Source organism: Lentinula edodes (assembly GCF_021015755.1).
Source record: "Lentinula edodes strain Le(Bin) 0899 ss11 chromosome Unknown C8R40scaffold_45, whole genome shotgun sequence".
In the NCBI taxonomy this organism is placed as follows: Eukaryota; Fungi; Basidiomycota; class Agaricomycetes; order Agaricales; family Omphalotaceae; genus Lentinula; species Lentinula edodes.
This window is the reverse complement of record NW_025764351.1, coordinates 225,084-244,414: the sequence shown is the minus strand read 5'-3', so window position 1 is coordinate 244,414 and position 19,331 is coordinate 225,084. Positions and strand designations below refer to the sequence as shown.

The 19,331-nt window shown below is 49.1% G+C and overlaps 5 protein-coding genes across 5 annotated transcripts; 4 read left to right on the top strand and 1 right to left on the bottom strand.

Moving 5' to 3' along the window:
• Positions 1-64: 64 nt before the first annotated feature.
• On the top strand, positions 65-847 carry C8R40DRAFT_1126496 (uncharacterized protein; the record flags this gene model as incomplete). The annotated part of the gene is made up of 3 exons (XM_046229026.1): positions 65-262; positions 320-408; positions 468-847. Coding segments are annotated over exons 2-3 (211 nt in total), but the record flags the coding sequence as incomplete, so codon positions are not given.
• A 138-nt stretch (positions 848-985) lies between these two features.
• Positions 986-2,214, top strand: C8R40DRAFT_1057116 (uncharacterized protein; the record flags this gene model as incomplete). Its single annotated transcript, XM_046225126.1, has 4 exons — positions 986-1,180; positions 1,242-1,467; positions 1,517-1,859; positions 1,914-2,214. 4 exons carry the CDS (start codon positions 986-988, stop codon positions 2,212-2,214), a joined length of 1,065 nt encoding a protein of 354 aa, XP_046081495.1.
• A 779-nt stretch (positions 2,215-2,993) lies between these two features.
• On the top strand, positions 2,994-5,666 carry C8R40DRAFT_645912 (uncharacterized protein). The gene is made up of 8 exons (XM_046235757.1): positions 2,994-3,254; positions 3,311-3,394; positions 3,464-3,907; positions 3,969-4,249; positions 4,314-4,338; positions 4,397-4,614; positions 4,682-4,808; positions 4,877-5,666. Exons 1-8 carry the CDS (start codon positions 3,143-3,145, stop codon positions 5,167-5,169), a joined length of 1,584 nt encoding a protein of 527 aa, XP_046081494.1. The 5' UTR covers positions 2,994-3,142; the 3' UTR covers positions 5,170-5,666.
• Positions 5,432-6,875, bottom strand: C8R40DRAFT_1126487 (uncharacterized protein). The gene is made up of 4 exons (XM_046229025.1): positions 6,199-6,875; positions 6,082-6,140; positions 5,946-6,013; positions 5,432-5,878 (listed from the first exon to the last, which is right to left on the bottom strand). Exons 1-4 carry the CDS (start codon positions 6,479-6,481, stop codon positions 5,614-5,616), a joined length of 675 nt encoding a protein of 224 aa, XP_046081493.1. The 5' UTR covers positions 6,482-6,875; the 3' UTR covers positions 5,432-5,613.
• An 835-nt stretch (positions 6,876-7,710) lies between these two features.
• C8R40DRAFT_1175672 (uncharacterized protein) lies at positions 7,711-8,251 on the top strand (the record flags this gene model as incomplete). The annotated part of the gene is made up of 2 exons (XM_046232361.1): positions 7,711-7,732; positions 7,791-8,251. 2 exons carry the CDS (start codon positions 7,711-7,713, stop codon positions 8,249-8,251), a joined length of 483 nt encoding a protein of 160 aa, XP_046081492.1.
• Positions 8,252-19,331: the final 11,080 nt, after the last annotated feature.

Below are 19,331 nucleotides of genomic sequence, written 5' to 3'. Positions count from 1 at the left end.
TCTGGGCCGGGGCCACTTGATATTTACTTGCATTACATGTAGAATCACTTAAGTATAGATCTTCTGCTTAGGATCTTTTGTTTTTTTACCATTGTACTCCACTGAGATCCTGCTTCCTTTTAAACACAATGATCAAACTGCTGGCCCTTATTGTAGCTGCCCAATAAAAGATCGGATTCGTGAATGTTTTCATTTCTGGATCAGGATCCCTCCTACTTGTCTCTGCTGTACGTCCTTGACTGTCGAACGAATTTATATCAGTGCAAGCACTGCTTATACTACATATCACTCTCTGCCTCCAACGACAAACTCTTATTAGTGCCACACTCTTAATCATACGTTTTTCTAATCAACACACGACATGCAACGCTCTGTCTCTCCGGACTCTGTTCAAAGCGGAGCTTCTATGTGAGTACGCTATAAGACTCACTGTATTTTATAAATCTCAAGCTCGATGCTCTATATAGGTACTTCACCACCAGTCGCGCTTCATACGCTCTACGTATCGAGCGACGGTTCGTGCAAGCATGGAAGACAATTACCCAGGTTACCCACAAGCCCGAACGCGCCTCGTTCGTGCCTCCAGGCTTTGTTTTGGTTAATGCCACGAAACGACGCAGTATAATGTTGACATGATCATCCGGGAGTTACGCCTTTTAAACTCTCTGTTATACATTTCATAATAGTGGATTGCTTTCAACGATATGTAGCGATATGTACATAGCCAAAATTTTCTCGATACGATCTTGGGACTGGGACTAATTGGTGTAATGTTTGGACTTCTTAATTTGTATGTACTGGTTGTGCACACACTATATAACTTGTATGTATTTTCTCTCGCTTCAGAAAGCATAATCTACATTGGATTTTCAGTATCACTTTCTAGGCGCGAGGTCGCAAATGCACATGTGATCGCGACGAAGCTTTTGACAGCCTTTTGTTTACGAATGACAAATTACAAACTCAAACTCACGCGTTTGCTGCCATGGATCAAGAAAGGCGTTTAATAACTGCTCAGTCGTTACAGACGTTATTCGATTCTACCAATACGAGTCTGACTATCGTTCGGAATGTGGCGGAGTTTAGTGCCCATAAACTGGATGAAGGTGACGTCTCAGATGTCGAAGACATTGATACCAGGGATCCCGCTATTGTTGCTATCGATGTTGCTTCACAAGTTGTACGTGTACCAAATAATTTCGCGATTCTTAGCGTGCTAATAGCTATTCGAACCACCGCAGTCGTATCTCCGCAAGTTGAAGCACCAGTACTTGGAGCAGAACGCCAAAGACAAATATGTCAAGCTCATCGTCACTGACATCGACGATCCACCAACTGTCACTGATGGTGACAATAAACAGTTGGAAAAGCAGAACATGGAGCAAAAGGAGAAGTTGAAAGTCGCGAAAGAAAAGTTGTCGACGATCGAAGAAGAATTTCGCGTCGTGTCTTCGAAGGTGGAGGAAGGTAGGGCTAGTAAATGGTTTCCGACCCCACTCACTAACCTGATCCACAGATTACATCCGAGTCAAACAAGCAACAGCAAAAGCTACAGAACTTGCCCAGAAAATCATTGACGCCAGGCTGGCTTTGTCCCGACTAAGACAAACACACCCTCACCCTCGAGTTACCGTCCAGACCGCAGACAAAAAACTTGAAGATCAGGTCATGGAGATGCAAGCGCTTACCGATGAGATGCAAGTTGTTGAGCAGAAAGTTCACAGCGTCAAAGGGAAACTCAAGTCTGAATCACTGGAGATGGAATCACTCAAGTCGCAGAGAAACGAGGTAGAAAAGAGTGTCAAGAAATCCGAGAGCGGGTTCAATGATGACCGACGCTTCGTTCCCTTGTACGACTGGTCTGTCATTTCTGTTTTCCAGTTGGTCTCGGTTAATCTCACTTACCTTCATAGGTTGACTGGCTCTCTCATGATCCATCGCTCCATGCAAGGCTTGGAGGTCATGGAAGCCATCTCTGAGAACGAATTACGACTACAATATGGCGTAGAAGACAAACATGGTCGATCCCGTTCAATATCAATCACGCTGATCTTCGTCCCCAACAGCAGGAAACTGGCTGCAGCCAATGCCAATGTTCAAGGAATGGAGGAGTTTGCTATAGATTTCAGCGATATCATCGAGGCGCATCTGCAAATGAACAACATTCGTGGTATGCTTGCTGCCATCTTGGCACGCACACGAGAAGGGACATAAAGGGAAAGCTCTTTGTTCAACATCGTGTAAAAACTGAATTTTGGATCTATATGATAATGTATATTAGGTATGTATATCGGCGTACCAGGGTGTACCACGCTTGTGTCTTTTATCGCTCCGATATAATTAGGCTGGATTAGAAATCCTATGGTGCCAACATGTTCCTGGCCGCCTTCTGACAATGGGCGGTTGTCTAGCGACGACATGGAGCTCCCGATACCAAGTGACTGCGGAAATTCTGGCAAACATCCATCTTCAAAGGCTGACAAAGGCCGGATCTTCCTGTCCTCGAACTTTCGAAAATCAGTGATCACTTAAAGAATCGCGGTGGCAGGGTCGTGGTACCATAGAAGAAGTCATGAAGTGATTTGAAGTGACCTCGCGCCGTGGTTAGAAAAACTCGGAACGTCGAGTTGCGAGAATCGCATCTGAATTGCATGATGGTGTTACCAGAATGTTCCTGGAATCTTGGTCTGCGAAGGTCCAGGCCGACGCTGGGCCATCGGGGTACCAAAGAAAATCATCGGATGCTTCATTATCGCATTACAACGCCTCTTCAAGTTTCATCCGTGTGGCAACGTTATTTGGCAACCCCTTTGAGCAGCTTTTCTTCGCAGTCTTTGTCTTGAACTGATATCTGATTGTATATAAGATGGTCAGGCTTTGTTCTCGACCACACACTCCCCCTTCACTCTTTCTCTATCCTATTTTTCATTCCTACCCTAGCAGGTAGCTGGCAGCTGGTTGCGAGACTTGTCTCCTACGCCGTTCTCATTCATTCTTCTCTACTCTTTTTCCTCTCCCTATTGGGTTTTCCTCGTCTCCAGACTATTGCAGTTGTTGACATCGGCAGCGCCGCCTTCCTACTTGTCTTTACTTGCGTCTCTTCGACTACTTGTTCCGCCTAGTCTTTTGTCACTTCGACACCATGATTAAATCCGTTCTTGTGGCCACTTCCATGCTAACGTTTGCCTACGGTCATGCTGTCATCACTGCTGTTGCCGGCGACAATGGAGTCACTACCAGTGGCTTTGGCGTTAGTGAGTATATAGTTTCATCGTCTACTTAGGGACTTCTAATCGATTTGCTCTTCAAGCCACTGACGGCAGTATACCTCGAAATGGTACGACGGAGCAGCCTTTCCAGCTGGATACTCCTGTACTTAAGAACCTTGTTGATGGTACGTGCAGTTAAATGATCTATTCCTTCAAATACCTTCAAATACCATCTAAAACAACTACTTATGTAGATCCTTGTGGTGCCACTCTGCTAGGTGGCTCAATCGGGATGACCTCATCTCTTGCTACCGCAATAACTCAAGGCGGAGGCAACCTGCCCTCACTCGCTGCCGATAACTCAATCTCGTTCACTTTGCACCAAGTGAACGCGGACGGAGGAGGACCATTCTCCGCTATGGTTAACACCGACGCTACAGGTCAGACCTGGACTTCTGCGTTAATCACTCAACAGCCTCCTGGCGCGAACGGGCTTCTTAGTGGTGGACCTGTTGATTCCCAGGTTACGGCCGCACTTCCTGCGGGGACTACATGCACTGGTACCAGTGCTGATGGGTCTATTTCGAACATCTGTTTGATTCGGATTAGTAACGGTGGTACGGGGAATGAAGCCGCCTCGCTAGCGTCATTCGCGAATGGGGCTGGTCCTTTTGGGGGCTGTTTCGCTGTTACTACTTGTAAGAAATTCTTCTTCGCACCAATATCATTTCATGTTAATGCTGGTTTTCATCTGTGAAGCATCGACTAACGTTTCTGCTGCTGCCACCACTACCAGCGCTTCCGCAGCCGCGGTCGCTGCCACTACAGCAGCAGCAACTACCACTAAGACGACCAAAAAGAACAAGAACAATCGGTCGCTCGAGCTCATTGGCCGACTTGCTCCCGGTTTGATGCGCCGTAAATCCGAGCTTGACGCACTGGTTGCCCAAAATCGTGCTCTCGAGGAAGACATTCAGCTTAAGGTTCGCGAACTTGAGGAACGCCAATTGTTGACTGTGGCAATGATGGATGAGATTGCGGTACGTTGCGGATGCTTTTTTTCGATTCATTTGAAGGACAATGGCTCATAAAGACAATCTTCAGACCGCCGTTGGTACAGCTGATGATAGTAAGTGGTATTTTTTTCCCCTTGTATCCTCAATCATCTGATCGGTGTATCCTTTCAGTCCCCGTCGACGCATTCGCTGGCCAAATCGACGAAGCTGCCAACGGTGGTAACTCGTCAACTTCTAGCACTGCCAAATTGAGCCTCCAAGATGCCGTCAACCTGAAAGCAGCACTTCGTACTCAAGTAGAGGGTGTTCTCGCCGCTTTCGCTGCGAACCAGAATGCTTCTCTTCTTACCGCTGGTTCAAACTTCAACTTTACAGGAAACTTGACCACAGTAAGTGAAGATTTTCTTCTTGTTCACGACGGGATCTTATAAACATTCTCATAACTTGTTATTTTAGGAGACTGTCGCCCAAGCGAACAGCGATGCGGATGCAGCTCAGGCAGCAGGTACGACAAGTATCAATGCTGGAAACGCAGGAGTAGGTGAAGTACAGACTGCAATAAAGAACTCGCTTCTAGGTGAAGGTAAGAGATGCATTATTCTTGTCTCGATGACGCATCATTGACGTTCAAAAACAACTAAACTAAATTAGTGTCCACCGTTCAGTCGGTGACAAATGGCGCGACTCTATTAGGTGCCTCCCCAACAACTGCGGCTGCTGTTGCGACGACCACAGCTGCCGCTGCGGCAACCACTACAGCAGCTGCGTCAGTTTCTTCAGCAGCTGCAGCGGCTGTCACGTCTACCACGACGAACAAAAAGTCAAAGAACAACAAGGCGAGCACGAATAATGCTGCGTCGAACAAGGATGACAAATCTGCCCGCGCATTGAACAAGAGACTCTTGCGATCTAGAGTTAGGGCGGTATTTGATGATGTCGAGTGAGCTGGGTCTCTTTTTAAAAGGATTAGACAGAAGTATTTTGATAGAGTTCGACTGAGTCTTGTAAGTACGATAGAGAATTAGGAAAAATGTGCAGGTGCCAACAAATAGCTTAGGCAGTTACTAGGGAGTTCAAATGCCGAGTTGTTAATGCTTGCGCATGCAAGTAACATTAGCAAGCTCACCAAGTTAAGAATAGCTCAACGTACTAAACAGTCAATTTGGATTCTTAGAGCTGAAGTTTTCTCGTTAATTGCATCAAGACCGTTTGATTTCTTACGACGTATATTGGACTGAACCCATCCCATACGTAGCAGTTTACGCATTGTATTGCAAAAACATTGTCCATTTATCACAGTTAGTAAGTACAGAAGCTTGGAAGTCCATAAGATTCAGAGCCCTTCAGCACACGAACTGATTGTTACAATGGCTCAAAAGCTTAACGTATTAAAGCTCGGTGAAGTCCCACAACTGCTGTGGGCTCCCTGTGCATTCCATCGTCCTGACTTCTGGATTCCCATCGCTATCTCCGGGGACGTTAACACATTCTGAGGTAGAAGCAACAGTGAGGGTGCAAGCAGTTGCCGAAGTGTCCGTGCACGACGAACACGAGATGGCGAAATCAGCGTCGCTGCCGGCGGCGTTGGAGCATGATCCGGTAGTCAAGGTGGTGTCGACTGGAGCGAGGACACATGAACTGGGGGAATCGAATCTGGATAAGGCGAGAGAGTTTTTGTGGATGAGTGTTGTATAGGGAAAGAAAGATAGATGATACACACGAAATAGTCCAACCGCCGGTAGAGGTAGAGGTGAGATTCCAGGGTTCAAATTCAGGAGGGGTAGGGAGCTGTAAGACAAATTGAGAAAGGAGTTGTTAGCTAGGAGTTATCGGAAACCGGGGGCGGATGGATATACCAAATAAACAGCGGACAGGACCCCAGCACTTGCTCCATTGAATTGCCACACGTAGGAGTCTTTACACGCGAGGATCGAAAGATCAGTAACCCGAGATGAATTTTTGAACAAACTCACCATTGATATTTGAGCTAATAGCATACCCGACTCCTGGGGTGAACGAAGGGCTACAGGTGGTTTGACGGGCAGTGGGGAAAGCAGTGGTGGTGGTGGCTGCTAGCAAGAGGCCAGCAGTTACAGAAGCGAACATTTCGGTCAAACTGACTTTGGATAAGGACGAAACGAAGTTGGGGTTAATTTGGGGGGGAGTCGACCTTCTTATATACTCCTTGAAGCTGCCAGTGTCGGTCTGAAACTCCCGCACCACGAGTATTCGCGAGTTCCAATATCCCGTCGTCATGTGGCAGTGTTCGAATCGTGCTCCATGATCAAGACTCTGTTCAGAAGGTGAATCGAATATTCATATTGCGGCTTGCTTTGGCCGCTTGATTCGTGAAGCGTTGGACTTTGGATCCAGTGATGTCGGACACTCGACTAGTCTGGCACTTGGAACTAGAATTCCACGTTTCGCCTACATTTGTGGCTCTCAGCTTCTAGTATTGACTTGTACTGACTAGGCTTATTGAATATTCGAGGGGTTGGTACAAGATGCTCTGCTGGTAAATGAGCACTGTTGCTTAGTTGAGCTACATAGCGTAGAGTAAAATCGGTAGATGTTCTTACGATCGTCGATTTCCATCTGTTGACACTCATTATTTCCCTGTTTATTTAGTGTTCCAGATTGTTGAAAGGAAACGAAGTGAGCGAAGACCGGTGAAGGAGTGGGTACCTAGAAGCTCGAGTCTCAGTCCAGAGGGAATAACGATGGGCGAAATTGGGTGGCGTACATAAGCGCCCAAGCGCTGATGTTCCTATATGCGTGTCGGCTGGTCAATGACTCGACCAAAAAAAGACCTTCATGTGCATATCTCCCATGTTGTGTGTAACTACTTGTTAGATTCTAATTTTGAACCTAGTCTGGTCTCTGCTCGTTGCTTTCTAAATTTAATCTTGTGATTCCTCCATCGTCTTCGCACGCAAAAACTCTCTCATCCGTCGGACTCAAAAAAAACCTGTGCGCTCGCCTGCTTGTGATTGACATTTTATTACCCTGCAGCTGTCCAAATTTATGGTCGAGAAAATTTCCTCAGTTTGCCTTTCTTTCCACTACTACCACTTTATGCAAACGCTGGCTCGGTAAGTTTGCCTCTTTCTCGGTTATGATTGTAGCCGCAGCGTCCTCATTTGTTTGGCCAACTGAATGAATCCGCCTGATATTATTCTTACTACTCAGTTTGTGCAACAACACAGAGAAAGGACGCACCGCCATTTGTTCAGTTACGCCCGAAACGCCTCAGATCTGCTGGTAAAATTTACTACGAAACACCTCTTCGCTGTGACCTGGTACGTTACACATTATCTTTTGTGCTTAAACACTTGGGCTTAACGAGGTACACCTCAGAAGTTGAACATTCTACAATCATATATTGTCCTTGATTCCTTTCATCGAAGAACTAGTACCAAATGTTCCTTCAACTGCGCTCGACCTGTGCGGTCCTTATTCTTCTTCTCTGGAATTGTTCCAGCCCAATGGCGGCACCAACTGCCAACTGTAGGTTCCTTCGTCTTGGCTCTTTTATTCTATCCCCTTACTGTTGTTTTGAAATCAGCTCAGCTCACCAACATTAAAGTCAAACTCATCCGTTCCTACAGAGGCATGATACTTGATTCGTCGGCAAATATTACACCATGCACCCCCGCAGAAGTAGCACTGGGATGCACAAGCACCTTTGAGCAATGGAGGATATTGATCGATGGACTCCTTTACAAAGCTGATAAGAATGGGGACCAGCTGAAAGCTTCTCGAGACAAGGATGAATCAATCCAGAGAATCCAGGGAGCGAGGGTGTTAATTTTAGGCCAACTGAGATTTCCCAACCTGCAAGTGAAGAAAACCGTCTTGGAGGATTTGCTCAAAGTTGAGGTTGGTGGGACATTTGAATATCTCGATGGCATTGTGAAGAAATTGCGGGACTCCCCTCATACTATGTGTAAATGGACAAGTGATCAAGGGGATAAATATTCCAGGACATGGGATGCTATGTATGAAAAAGTCGAGGTCCCTATTTAGATTTACAGTAGTGCTACTTTCTGTTTGTTACGTTGGGATTAAAAAAGTTTGGCGTTTTTAGCTGGTGTTACGTAACTAGTGGACCCCTGGGACACGATGAACCTTGCTTGATGTATGGTTTTTATGTCAAACAATTTTTTTGACTCATAAGGTAACAAGTAAGAGCTGTAAATGAATCAAAAAAGAGATAGAGAAGAAGACAAGTGAAGAATTTGATCAGTTGATGAGAGGGACCCAGGACGCCGAGATCAAAGGGGAAAACAAGATGTATAAGGAGTAAAAACAAACAACAATGAGCTAGTTCCAGGTGAAAAACAATGAAATATAGGAAGGTTCCATAGATATGAAGAAAGGAGAATGAGTATAACATTGTTGAAGTGCAACTATTGACAACATTCACTGAAGCTTCTCCAATAAAGGAAATGGAAACAATTCAGGAGACAAGCCATGAATACAGTCATAAGCAAGAAACCAATAACAATGAACATACCCATCAAAAACTAGCTATCAATATGCGAGATGTTAGAAAACAGATTGACAGCATTAGTGCAGGTACAGTGCTTTGCGAAATCCTTTGCTTGTTCGGATTTTTCACAATGTGTTTATTTGTATTTATGTATATATATATTCATCAGTAGCCAGAGCTCGGTGCTCCATACTCCAAGAGGCGAGTGAGATTCAGATCGCGGGTACGATTCTCACGACCCCCCCCCCCCCCCCCCCCAATTGAATGGAAAGGCCCGTAGAGGCCCGTTGACTACAAGAGCAAATTTCTACAAATCCTTCGATTTGACGACATCTTCCTACATAGGTTCTGCTGGGTTTGTACAAACAGTTTATGAGTATTCAAAAATCAATGACTGAACGAAATTGGCAGAGTTTGTGCCACAAAAAGCCAATGAGAATGGCTGGTCTCGTCATAAAGTTCTAGGCCTTGGGCCTTTCTCGTGGCAACATAAGTACCCGCGATCTGAATCTCACTCGCCTCTTGCCATACTCAGTGCGCAGTGCAGCCTGCAACTTATTTCACTTGCGATGCCCAAAGCCTCAGTGTCTTCTGTGTATTGTTTTCATGGCTCAGGATATCAGGTTTTTGCTGCAGGTAGAGTAACATGTTCGAGATATGCATTAAGGACCAACCACTGAACTTCCATTTTTCAGTGACCCTTTCTGTTGTCTTTTGTTGCTCTCTGGTGTCTGTTCTGCGTCACTTTGGCTACAATTCAATGAGTGGGTACGTCGGGCAAGGGTTTGACAGGTATGTGTCATCTATGCAGTATAAAGTCTCCTCTTTGACTCTTCAGTACTTCCCCCCTTCTAAGCTTGAATGTTGACAGATCCTCATCCAGTATGGAGTCAGTGGCCTCCTAGTTGACCCTCTGATACCTGGATGCTCTCTGGTGGAGCATGGATAGGTATGTCACAATTTGTTCTCTTGTTATCTATCTGATTTTTTTGTAGATGGTGCATGCAATCCACCTGTCATGTATGGAAGTGCAGAACAAATCTGGACAGTTTATGAGTTCTGGCTGGAACACCTTCCTCATCTCCACCCTACTTTTCAGGCTCAGCGCAATCAGCCCCCCCACCCTTGTCCCCGCCCTTTGTCCCGACCTTCTTTACCTCCTCCAACGTATAACACTCCTTCTTACACAGTTATTTCTCACCCTCCTCCTTACACTACCAATGCACAAATCTCTCCTTCCTCCATTACTTCTACACTTATTGCTCCTTTTAATGCTCCTGAGCCAACTGCATCACCTTCGAATATGTAAGACCTGGGTCAGAATAGGTCTTAGGGTAGGTTTTGGTATAAGGGATTTATAATGTAGCATGCTAGGAGCAAGCTGGAGCTCGAAGGGAACAACGGGAACCACAACCGAGGATGGGAATGACCTTAGAGTAGTTTGGATTAAAGGGGTTGACCTTTGAAGAGGTTCCTAGGAGGTCCTGGGAGGTCCCTAGGACATTAAAGGGGCTAAAGGTTGCTAGGAACTGGGGAATGTCGGACTGTTACATCATACAATTTGTAGTAGATAGGATTGACAATACAGGATCGTGATAGATTGTAGGTGTAGTGAGTTCCGGGCGTAAGAGCTCCCAATGGAGTGTAAGCCCGGGAGGGAGGTCCCGGGAAGTGGAGGTAGAGGTGGACGTCCTCAAGCATTTGGGGTAATAACGGAGAAGCGAGACGTAGTTCGACGTTAGCTAGATCAAGGTCCCTGAGCTCATGGAGCACTTGGGGAGTTTGAGGGAAGTTTGGGGGAGGTCAGCTCACCAAAACGATAGACGTTGGGGAGCTCGAAGACTCATTCGGATTGCTTAGACATGAGGTAAAAGCGTGTATTGGATTGTTTAGATGACCGTAGAGATGAGAAAGTAGTAGAGAAACAGAGATAAAGAAACAGAAAGTAAGAGAAATTCATATAGTTAGCAGGTACAAAGGGACAGGGACTGGACCTATGCAAAAGGGTGTGTGTTCAAAATATACCAAGCTGGGGCTTGGGGACGTTGCGGAGCTACTTAAATAGGTACGGGAAGTGAACAAGGGAACATCAGGGGATTTGGTGAATATGAGGTGGTAATCAAGATTGATACTTAATGGAGTTGATCATAGGAGGTCCTGTATGCGTGCCGGGGGAGGTAGCGTGTCAGGAAAGTCATCAGACATTTGGGTAATGGGAAGGTTACAGGGGAGTGGTGGTACTGTCTTGGGGGTTTACTAGATAAGACGTATGGGAGCTTCTGGTTGGTGCTGGGACAGGTCTGGTGGCAGTCAGGGCATGACATTACCCCCCCCTGCAAGTCCTTCGCACCCTCACAATGTCATGCCTCGACCGTTAACCACAGCTCCCTTTCTCCCGTCTTCATGCCTGGTGACTACCAGGACAGCCCCAGTATCAGCCATACGCTCTCACAACCCGCACAGAACCACCTCCGTACCTCCCCAAAACATACCAGTTACCATCTTCAGATCCCTCGACACAAGTAACCCCTAAAACCTCCCCCGACACGCGTAAGAAGCCCTCCTACACCTACCCCATTAAGGTACTAATCTCGATTACATGCCTCATGGTCCCTGATGTTCCCTTGTTCACTTCCCATACCTATTTAAGTAGCTCCGTAACGTCCCCAAGCCCCAGCTTGGTATATTTTGAACACACACCCTTTTGCATAGGTCCAGTCCCTGTCCCTTTGTACCTGCTAACCATACGGATTTCTCTTTCCTCTCTGTTTCTCTACCTCTGTTTCTCTCTACTTCTGTCTATTGTCTCTCTGATCGTCGGTACGATCGAATATACGCTTTTACTTCAAGTCTAAGCCTTCCGAGTGAGTCCCCGAGCTCCCTCGAACATTACTAAAGCTCCCCAACGCCTACCCGCTTGGTGAGCTACTCTTCCCCAAACCTCCCAGAGCTCCCTAGCTACTTCGTAAGCTTCGGGACCTCGATCTAGGTAACGTCGAAGCTACCCCTCACGTCGAACTACGTATTGCTTCTCCGTTACCACCTCCCACACTCGAGGACGACCATCCTCAAACCTAGTCCCCAGGGACCTACCCTCCCTGGCATATCCCTTCTCGGGAGCTTACACCCTCGAGACCCCGTTGCATAAACTACCTACTCGACTCTATATTGACGTTCTAGCGAGTACAACTCCTACTACGCAATATCTTACGGTCCCGCACTCGTCCTGAACCTCCCTACGCATTAGGGACCTCCCTGGACCTCCTAGGAACCCCTCAAGGGTCACCATCTCGTCGTTCCAACTACTACTAGGTCATTCCCGTCCTCGGTCGCGGTTCTCGTAGCTCCCTTCGAGCTCCAGCCTGCTCCTAGCACGCTACAACATAAACCTCCACATACCAAAACCTACCCTAAGACCTATTTTGACCCAGGTCTTACATTATACCAAGCTCTCCCGTCACCGAACGGACTCGTCGCGACGAAATGTCGGCGACGTCAACGGAACGACCTTCTAGTTCCAAAACCGAATCGAAGAAACAAAAGAGCGCCTTATCTCGTGGAAACACGACACAAGCTCAAAAATCGAACCAGGCTGCTAGCTCCACTGTCATCACGGTGGCAGCTGGTCAACGCCTGATGTCCATCCCAGAACAGTCGTTCGGGGATGAAACCGCCAGTAACATCCGGACCCCAGAGGGACGTCAACCGGAGGTTCAGGGGCCCCCTCCAGTGGAACCTGGGATGGGACCACCACAACGGAGGTTTACCTCCATGGGTTACGCCCAACCTGCCAGTAGTCCCATGGGAGGTTTCGCATACTCCCCTACCTGGGGAACGAGAGGACCTCCCCCTGGACCGATACCGCAGCTAGACATGGAGTCAGCTTCGAACGCGGGTGGAAGAGTCAGCGGTCAAGTAGCCGCTATCGAAAGGATACAAGGGGGAAGTACCGACCCTCTCACAGTACGACAACAGGAGAAACTTCCAGAGAGGAGGGTATCCCCTGCCGTATCCGAACAATCTCGGGCGTCATCCCGGAGGTTACCAACACCTCCAGTACAGTCCCTTAACCTTCCTCCCCCGAGACGAGGAAGTTCACTCTCCAGTCTCCTGAAGAGCCCAGCTATGAATACGCCCAACTGGGAGCGTACACACGCAATACACCATAGCAGGACCAACTTCCCAGTACAACCCTTGTCCGAAATGACATTGCGTCTGGAAGACGTCATTCGAATTCAGGAGTGTATCCCGGAGGATGTAGCTATGGTCCTAAGGGAGGTATTGGAGTCAATGGGGATCGAAATATTGGGAGACGGTCTCGAATTCTCAGACCTACGAGTACAGTTCCTAACAGTGGGAACTCAACTGGAGATAGACCTCCCAGAGAAGGCCCAGCAGTGGCTGATGACCCCCGCGAATCGATCAGATTTTCTCTGGCTGTACAACGTCCTGTTGGACCCAGAGAGGATGTTGGAACTGTTAGAGGCAGAGGCACGTTACGGACGATCGTTCCGAAACTCGAGGGGAATACTTCCCCTCCTCCCTCATACCCATGGAAGGGAGAAGGAATTCTGTGGCGAAGCAGGGCTACGTATATTGTACCGAGCCTCTAACTACAGATCAGGAGCCGTACGGTTTGAACCTCCCCCTTCGAGGGTTAACATACCGAACTACCAGGCGATCCAAATACTTCGGAACGCAAACCTAGCGGAAGCAGCAGCTAAAATCGATGAGGAAAGTAACGAGGATGCTAACGCAATTGCTGCAAAAAATCGTAGACGCAGGAGATACACCACGGCTCACCTCCTGGCCCCAGTGGAGTCAATGCCTGATCAGGATAGTCCCGTCCGGGTCCGTAACGGACAGACGGTATACACGTACACGCCCATGAGGCATATGCACCAGCTTCTGGTGAGGAGTGAGGAGTCTGAAGCGATGTTGTGTTCGCAGGAGACCCGACATCGGACGCTACTAGCGGAATCAGACACTCTGATGCTGTCGGAGGAACTTTCTGGATCGAATCTAGAAAGAGCTTTGGAATTCCGTCGCAGACTGGTCGCGGATAATCGGGGAACCTCGTATATGGTTCAATGCGAACTCGAAAGCGTAGGGGAGTTCCCTCCGGAGCAATTTGACCAGAAAGGGCAGCTCCATGGATCTGATGGTCGTTTCCTGGCACAGAAACATTCATCGCCCAGGAATACCGAGGTTCCTGAACTCCTTAACCCCGGTAACACGGCCACGAGGAGCCCCCAGTTACGCTCTGGGACCTCCCCCAATGTACATGCCTTGGCTCAAAATGCGACTCCTCCCCCCAGAGTTAACCTGCAAACGAAACCTTTAACCCCAGTCTCGACGCAGCGATACCAGTTTGGTGAGGTGAGGATGGATGGCGCACAACATTCATCCCGGATCTCCGGACAAGATCTGACAGCTCGGTTGGCTCCCAACCCTGTACACGTTCCTCCAAGACTGAGCAATCCATCAGTCATTCCGTATCAAGGGTCGGTATCAATGCAATCTCAGGCAGTGGGAACGGAAAGTCAAAGGGGCCCGAACCAACGAAGAACGTTGGCAGTTCACGAAGAGGCGGTACCCCCGCAGGGAGCTCCTTTTGGAACTCCCTTTGTAACGGGAACTCAGATGAACCGACCTGGCATGGCTTTCGAGTCGGCACGCTCTCAGGAATCGGTAGCAATGATCCAACAACAGGCTCGGGTCATTGAGACGCTCCAGGAACAACTCCGTGAGGTAAAGAAAGGATTCACAGCGGGGGAAGTACCGACTGGAGGACCCCTTTCCAAAACAGGAAACACGGCGGGATTATCCGGGCGAGCACCTAGGGTAATGAGAGAATATACGAGGGGGGGTCCTTCTCCTGTAGTTCCCCAGCCAAGGAGCTGGCAAGCTATGGAACCAATATCCTTTAACCGAAACACTCCTACAGGAGCTAGGGATGGAAACCCCCAGGTAGAACAAGCAGGACAGATCCCGGATACTCCGAGTGTGGACCGACGACGTATTCACGAGTGGGGAGCCCGAGTGCAAAGAGCTGAACTAGGGGAGTATGGGAGACCAGAAGGAGGAGCGTACGCGTTGGAAAATGAGGGAGGAGGCAAAGGCGGTTTTAACCCCCCTCCTAGAGTACCTCCCCCACATTTTTCTAGTCAATCGAGAGATCGAGAACGACCTCTGAGTCAAGGGGGACAGGGTCAAAGAGAACAGGGAGGAAGGAGCGGGGGAGGGGCACCACCTCCGCCTCCTCCTCCTCCACCACCTTCCGGGGGACCGGGTGATAGTAATTCGGAAGGTTCCAACGAGGGGGAACAGAACCAATCGAGTAGGAATGGTGGAAGGAGAGAGGAGGACAGAGGAGAGCTCCCCACTGGAGCTCCTGACGTACCTCCAACACGCTATGACCCGGACCAACCCTGGTACTACGATCCAAGACAAGGTTGGCACCGTAAGGCAGCTCCTAGACCTCCCAACGAGGGACGAAGTACGTGGGAGAGCAACGAAGAAAAAAATCGGATTACCATTGAGTCGAAGCTCGACGTCGGTAAGATCGAAAGCTTCGCAGGTGACGACCGGTCGGCATGGAAGACGTGGGTCCTCAGTTTGGAAAGGATGTTTGGAGTACGACCTACCATCTATGCTCGGGAAAAGGACAAGTGCGCTTCCGCAGCTAGTCATCTCACTGGTGCAGCACTCTCTCACTTCGACACGTTGAATCGGCAACGACTGAGGGGGGAGTACACTTGTCTCGAAGACTGGACAGAATTCAAACGAGAGTTCGGTTCCAAATTCGGACCCATCGACGAGGCGGACGAGGCAAGGAGGAGGTTAGCCTGGATGAAGCAGATGCCGGAGGAAAGCTTTGCCAACTTCTTCATTCGCTTCAACGAATACGCTCCTCTGACCGGGTTTAACGACGAGGCTCTGGTAACATACCTCAAGAAAGGGGTAGCTCCTTGGTTACCCCTACAGGTTGTTACCGGAAGGGAGGAACCTCGATCCTACGACGAGTGGACCCGAGTGTTCACAAAGTTGGACGGAGCTGTACGTGCGCAAGCGGAGAGCTTGAGGAACCTCCACGGTGAAAAAGTGTTACAAGGATGGCTGAGTCGCTTCCCCGGGTTGGAACTAGCACCTGAAGCTCCTTACAAGTCCCCCTTGCGGAGGGAAAGAGAGCCAGCTGACGTCTGGACCTCCAATCCGAAACCAGCTGCGACAGGGAGGTTCCCAAACAGGTCCAACTGGAAAGAGGGACGACAAAGGGCGTCTGCAGCTTGGGGGGAAGGAGAAAGTTACGATAGCGAAAACCGAGAGGAGGACGAAGACTGCTGTCACTGCAGGGATGGAGGAGAATGGACTGAAGCGGTCCTCCGAGCAGGAGTTACCGACACTGGGAGGAAATGGACTCCTGAGGAAAGAGCGGAGAAGTGGAGGAGACGAAGGCAGGAGCTCTGCATGCGTTGTGGACGAAAGGAACACTGGGCAAAGGACTGCCCTAACCCAGAATCGTTAGAACGTCCAGTGGAGGATCAAGGAAGCTCAGAAAGAGCTTCCAAGGCCGATTCAACTCGAGGAAGAGGGACGGCCAACCAAGGGGGAGGTCGTAAGGACGATTCAACTCGTCCTTTAGAACGGATTCGCGCCGGGATCGTGGTGGAAGAACGGGAAGGAATGGACGATCTATGGAACGTCCACATCTTAGACTCACCAAAGGGAGGTGAGCAAGAACTGTTGGACGAAGTGGGAAATGGGCAGGGGGCTTCGAGGTAGATCAGGGCGAATTGCGAAGCCCCGCAACACCTTCGCCTACCACAATAAGAGCTGCACTCGCGGGGAGTCAGCCAGCTCGTCTCACATCCCGATCCTACAATTCCTTCATCATCCTTACACGCTTTCCGTTCTCCGACCTCGATGAAGACAAAGAATATGCCACACTAGTGGATAGTGGAGCAACTAGATGCTTCATAGACAAAACTGTCGCTATGCGACACCCAGAAAATTTGGTTGACCTAACAGACAGTATCCCTTTGGAGCTGTTCGACGGGAAACCTACCTCCGCAGGATTGATAACTCAGACCTACACTGACCAGATCAGTTTTGCGGATGGAACAATTCACAAGGTGGAGTTCCTAGTAACTCGATTACACCCCACGGCTCCAATTGTGCTGGGATTGCCGTGGCTACGCACGCACAACCCAGTAATTGACTGGAAGGAACTTTGTCTGACGTTCCAGGACCGAAACGTTCGAATCTCAGCAGCCCTTGCGTCGGAAATTGTCCAACCAGGTGTCGAGGGAGGTACTGAGGAGCTAGGGAGGGGGGTAAATAGCGAAGAAATACACGCAGGAACTCTCCAATCACCTCCTGAAGCTCCTCAACGACCTCCTGAAGCTCCACAACCACCTCCAGAAGCTTCTCAACAACCTCCAGAAGCTCCCCTTAGAGCTCCAAGGACGAGGGTGAAACTAGAGGAAGTAAAGGACGAAGAGTACGAAGCGAGTCAACCAGGTCCACACAAGTTATTCCCCTCGGACAAAGATCTAGGGCCAGACGACCCAATCCTTATGGGGATCAACGAATGGCTAGCATTCGCGAGCGAAAGTACGGAAGAAGAGGTGGAGGAAATCCTCGAGGCTGGGCGATCCGCTATGGAGAGAGTAACCCCGAAACCAACGAAGGATTCAGAGGAGGCATATCAAAAGTGGAAGAGTAGGGACACGGAACGGTCCTCCTCCTGGCCGGGAGCTAAGCAAAAAGTCCGGTGGAGGAAGAAAAGGAGGGAGCATGGACCTTATCCCGACCTCCCTACCTTAGACATCGAAAGCCTGAACATACCCAAGATTCCTTCAAGGTCTGGTCTGACTCCCAAGGGTTCAATAAGACGCAACAACTTCCGGAGAAAGCAGCTCATAGCGGGTACCCACGTGGTGGAACGAAAATCGGACCCAACCATACAAGGGAAGCCCATCAGCTTAATAGGAGCTGCTGGGATGGATCGTCTACTGAGGGAGGGAACCCCAGCGTACTTCCTTCATATATCGCCTACGAAGGAGGAGTCCCCTACTGAAGAAATGCTCCGGGCGAGTGATAGCAGCGCCACGGAGGGAGTGCAGCAACCAAAGGATCCTGAGAGTGGGGACCCTAGTTCGGAACAAGGAGGGGTCGTCAAGGAGCTCGACAAAGAAGAATCGAAGCGTCAGGAGACGGAGGAATTAAAGAGATCCATTCCCGTCCAATACCAGGACTACCTGGACGTGTTCTCACCTGGAGAAGCAAGGACGCTACCTCCTCACCGACCCTACGATATCAAAATCGAGACAGAAGGGGATGCGATACCTCCCATAGGGAAGCTCTACAACATGTCCGAGAAGGAGCTGAAATCCCTCAAGGAGTACATTGATGAGATGTTAGGCAAGGGGTTCATACGATCCTCCAGCTCCCCTGCGGGAGCTCCTGTCTTGTTTGCCAAGAAAAAAGATGGTACCCTGCGACTCTGCGTTGACTATCGAGCTCTGAACAAGATTACGAAGAAGAATAGGTACCCTCTGCCACTGATAGGAACCTTAGTGGATCAACTACGGAAGGCGAAGATCTTCACAAAGATCGACCTCCGCGCGGGATACAACAACGTCAGGGTAGCCCAGGGACACGAGTGGAAAACGGCATTCCGAACTCGGTATGGGTCATTCGAATACCTGGTGATGCCCTTTGGGCTCACGAATGCTCCCTCCGCGTTCCAATTCTTCATGAACGAGATCTTTCACGACATGGTGGACGTTTGCGTGGTAATTTACTTGGATGACATTTTAATCTACTCAGACGATGAGGTATCCCATGTCGAACACGTCAGGAAGGTCCTCGAACGACTACGGGCGAACCACCTCCATGCAAAGCCAGAAAAATGCGCGTTCCACGTTGACACTGTCGAATACTTGGGAGTGATTATCTCGCCGCTGGGGGTATCCATGGACCCAGAGAAAGTGAAGGCGGTAATGGACTGGCCAAAACCAAGGACGGTGAAGGAGCTCCAGGCGTTCCTCGGATTCGCAAACTTCTATAGGAGGTTCATAGACAACTACTCGGGAATCACCAAGGTGTTCACGAAGCTCCTCCGAAAAGACTCGGTGTGGAACTGGACGCCACAGTGTAGCAGTGCCTTTGAGCTCTTGAAGTCAGCCTTCTCCGAAGCCCCAGTTCTGGGCCATTACAACCCGGACCTACCGGTAGTCCTCGAATGCGATGCTTCGGACTTGGCTATAGCAGGAATCTTATCACAGCTGGACCCGGAAACAGGGGAGATACACCCTATTGCCTTCCATGCACGATCAATGATCTCCGCGGAACTGAACTACGACATCTACGACAAGGAGCTCCTAGCTATTGTGGATTGCTTCAAACAATGGAGGGCATACTGCGAAGGATCCAGACACCAAATCCAAGTGTACTCAGACCATAACAACCTCCAGTACTTCACCACTACAAAGCAACTGACAGCACGACAAGCCCGTTGGGCGGAGCTCCTTTCGGGGTACGATTTTGTTATCAACTATCGACCAGGGAGGTTGGGAGCGAAGCCGGACGCGCTCACCCGAAGATCAG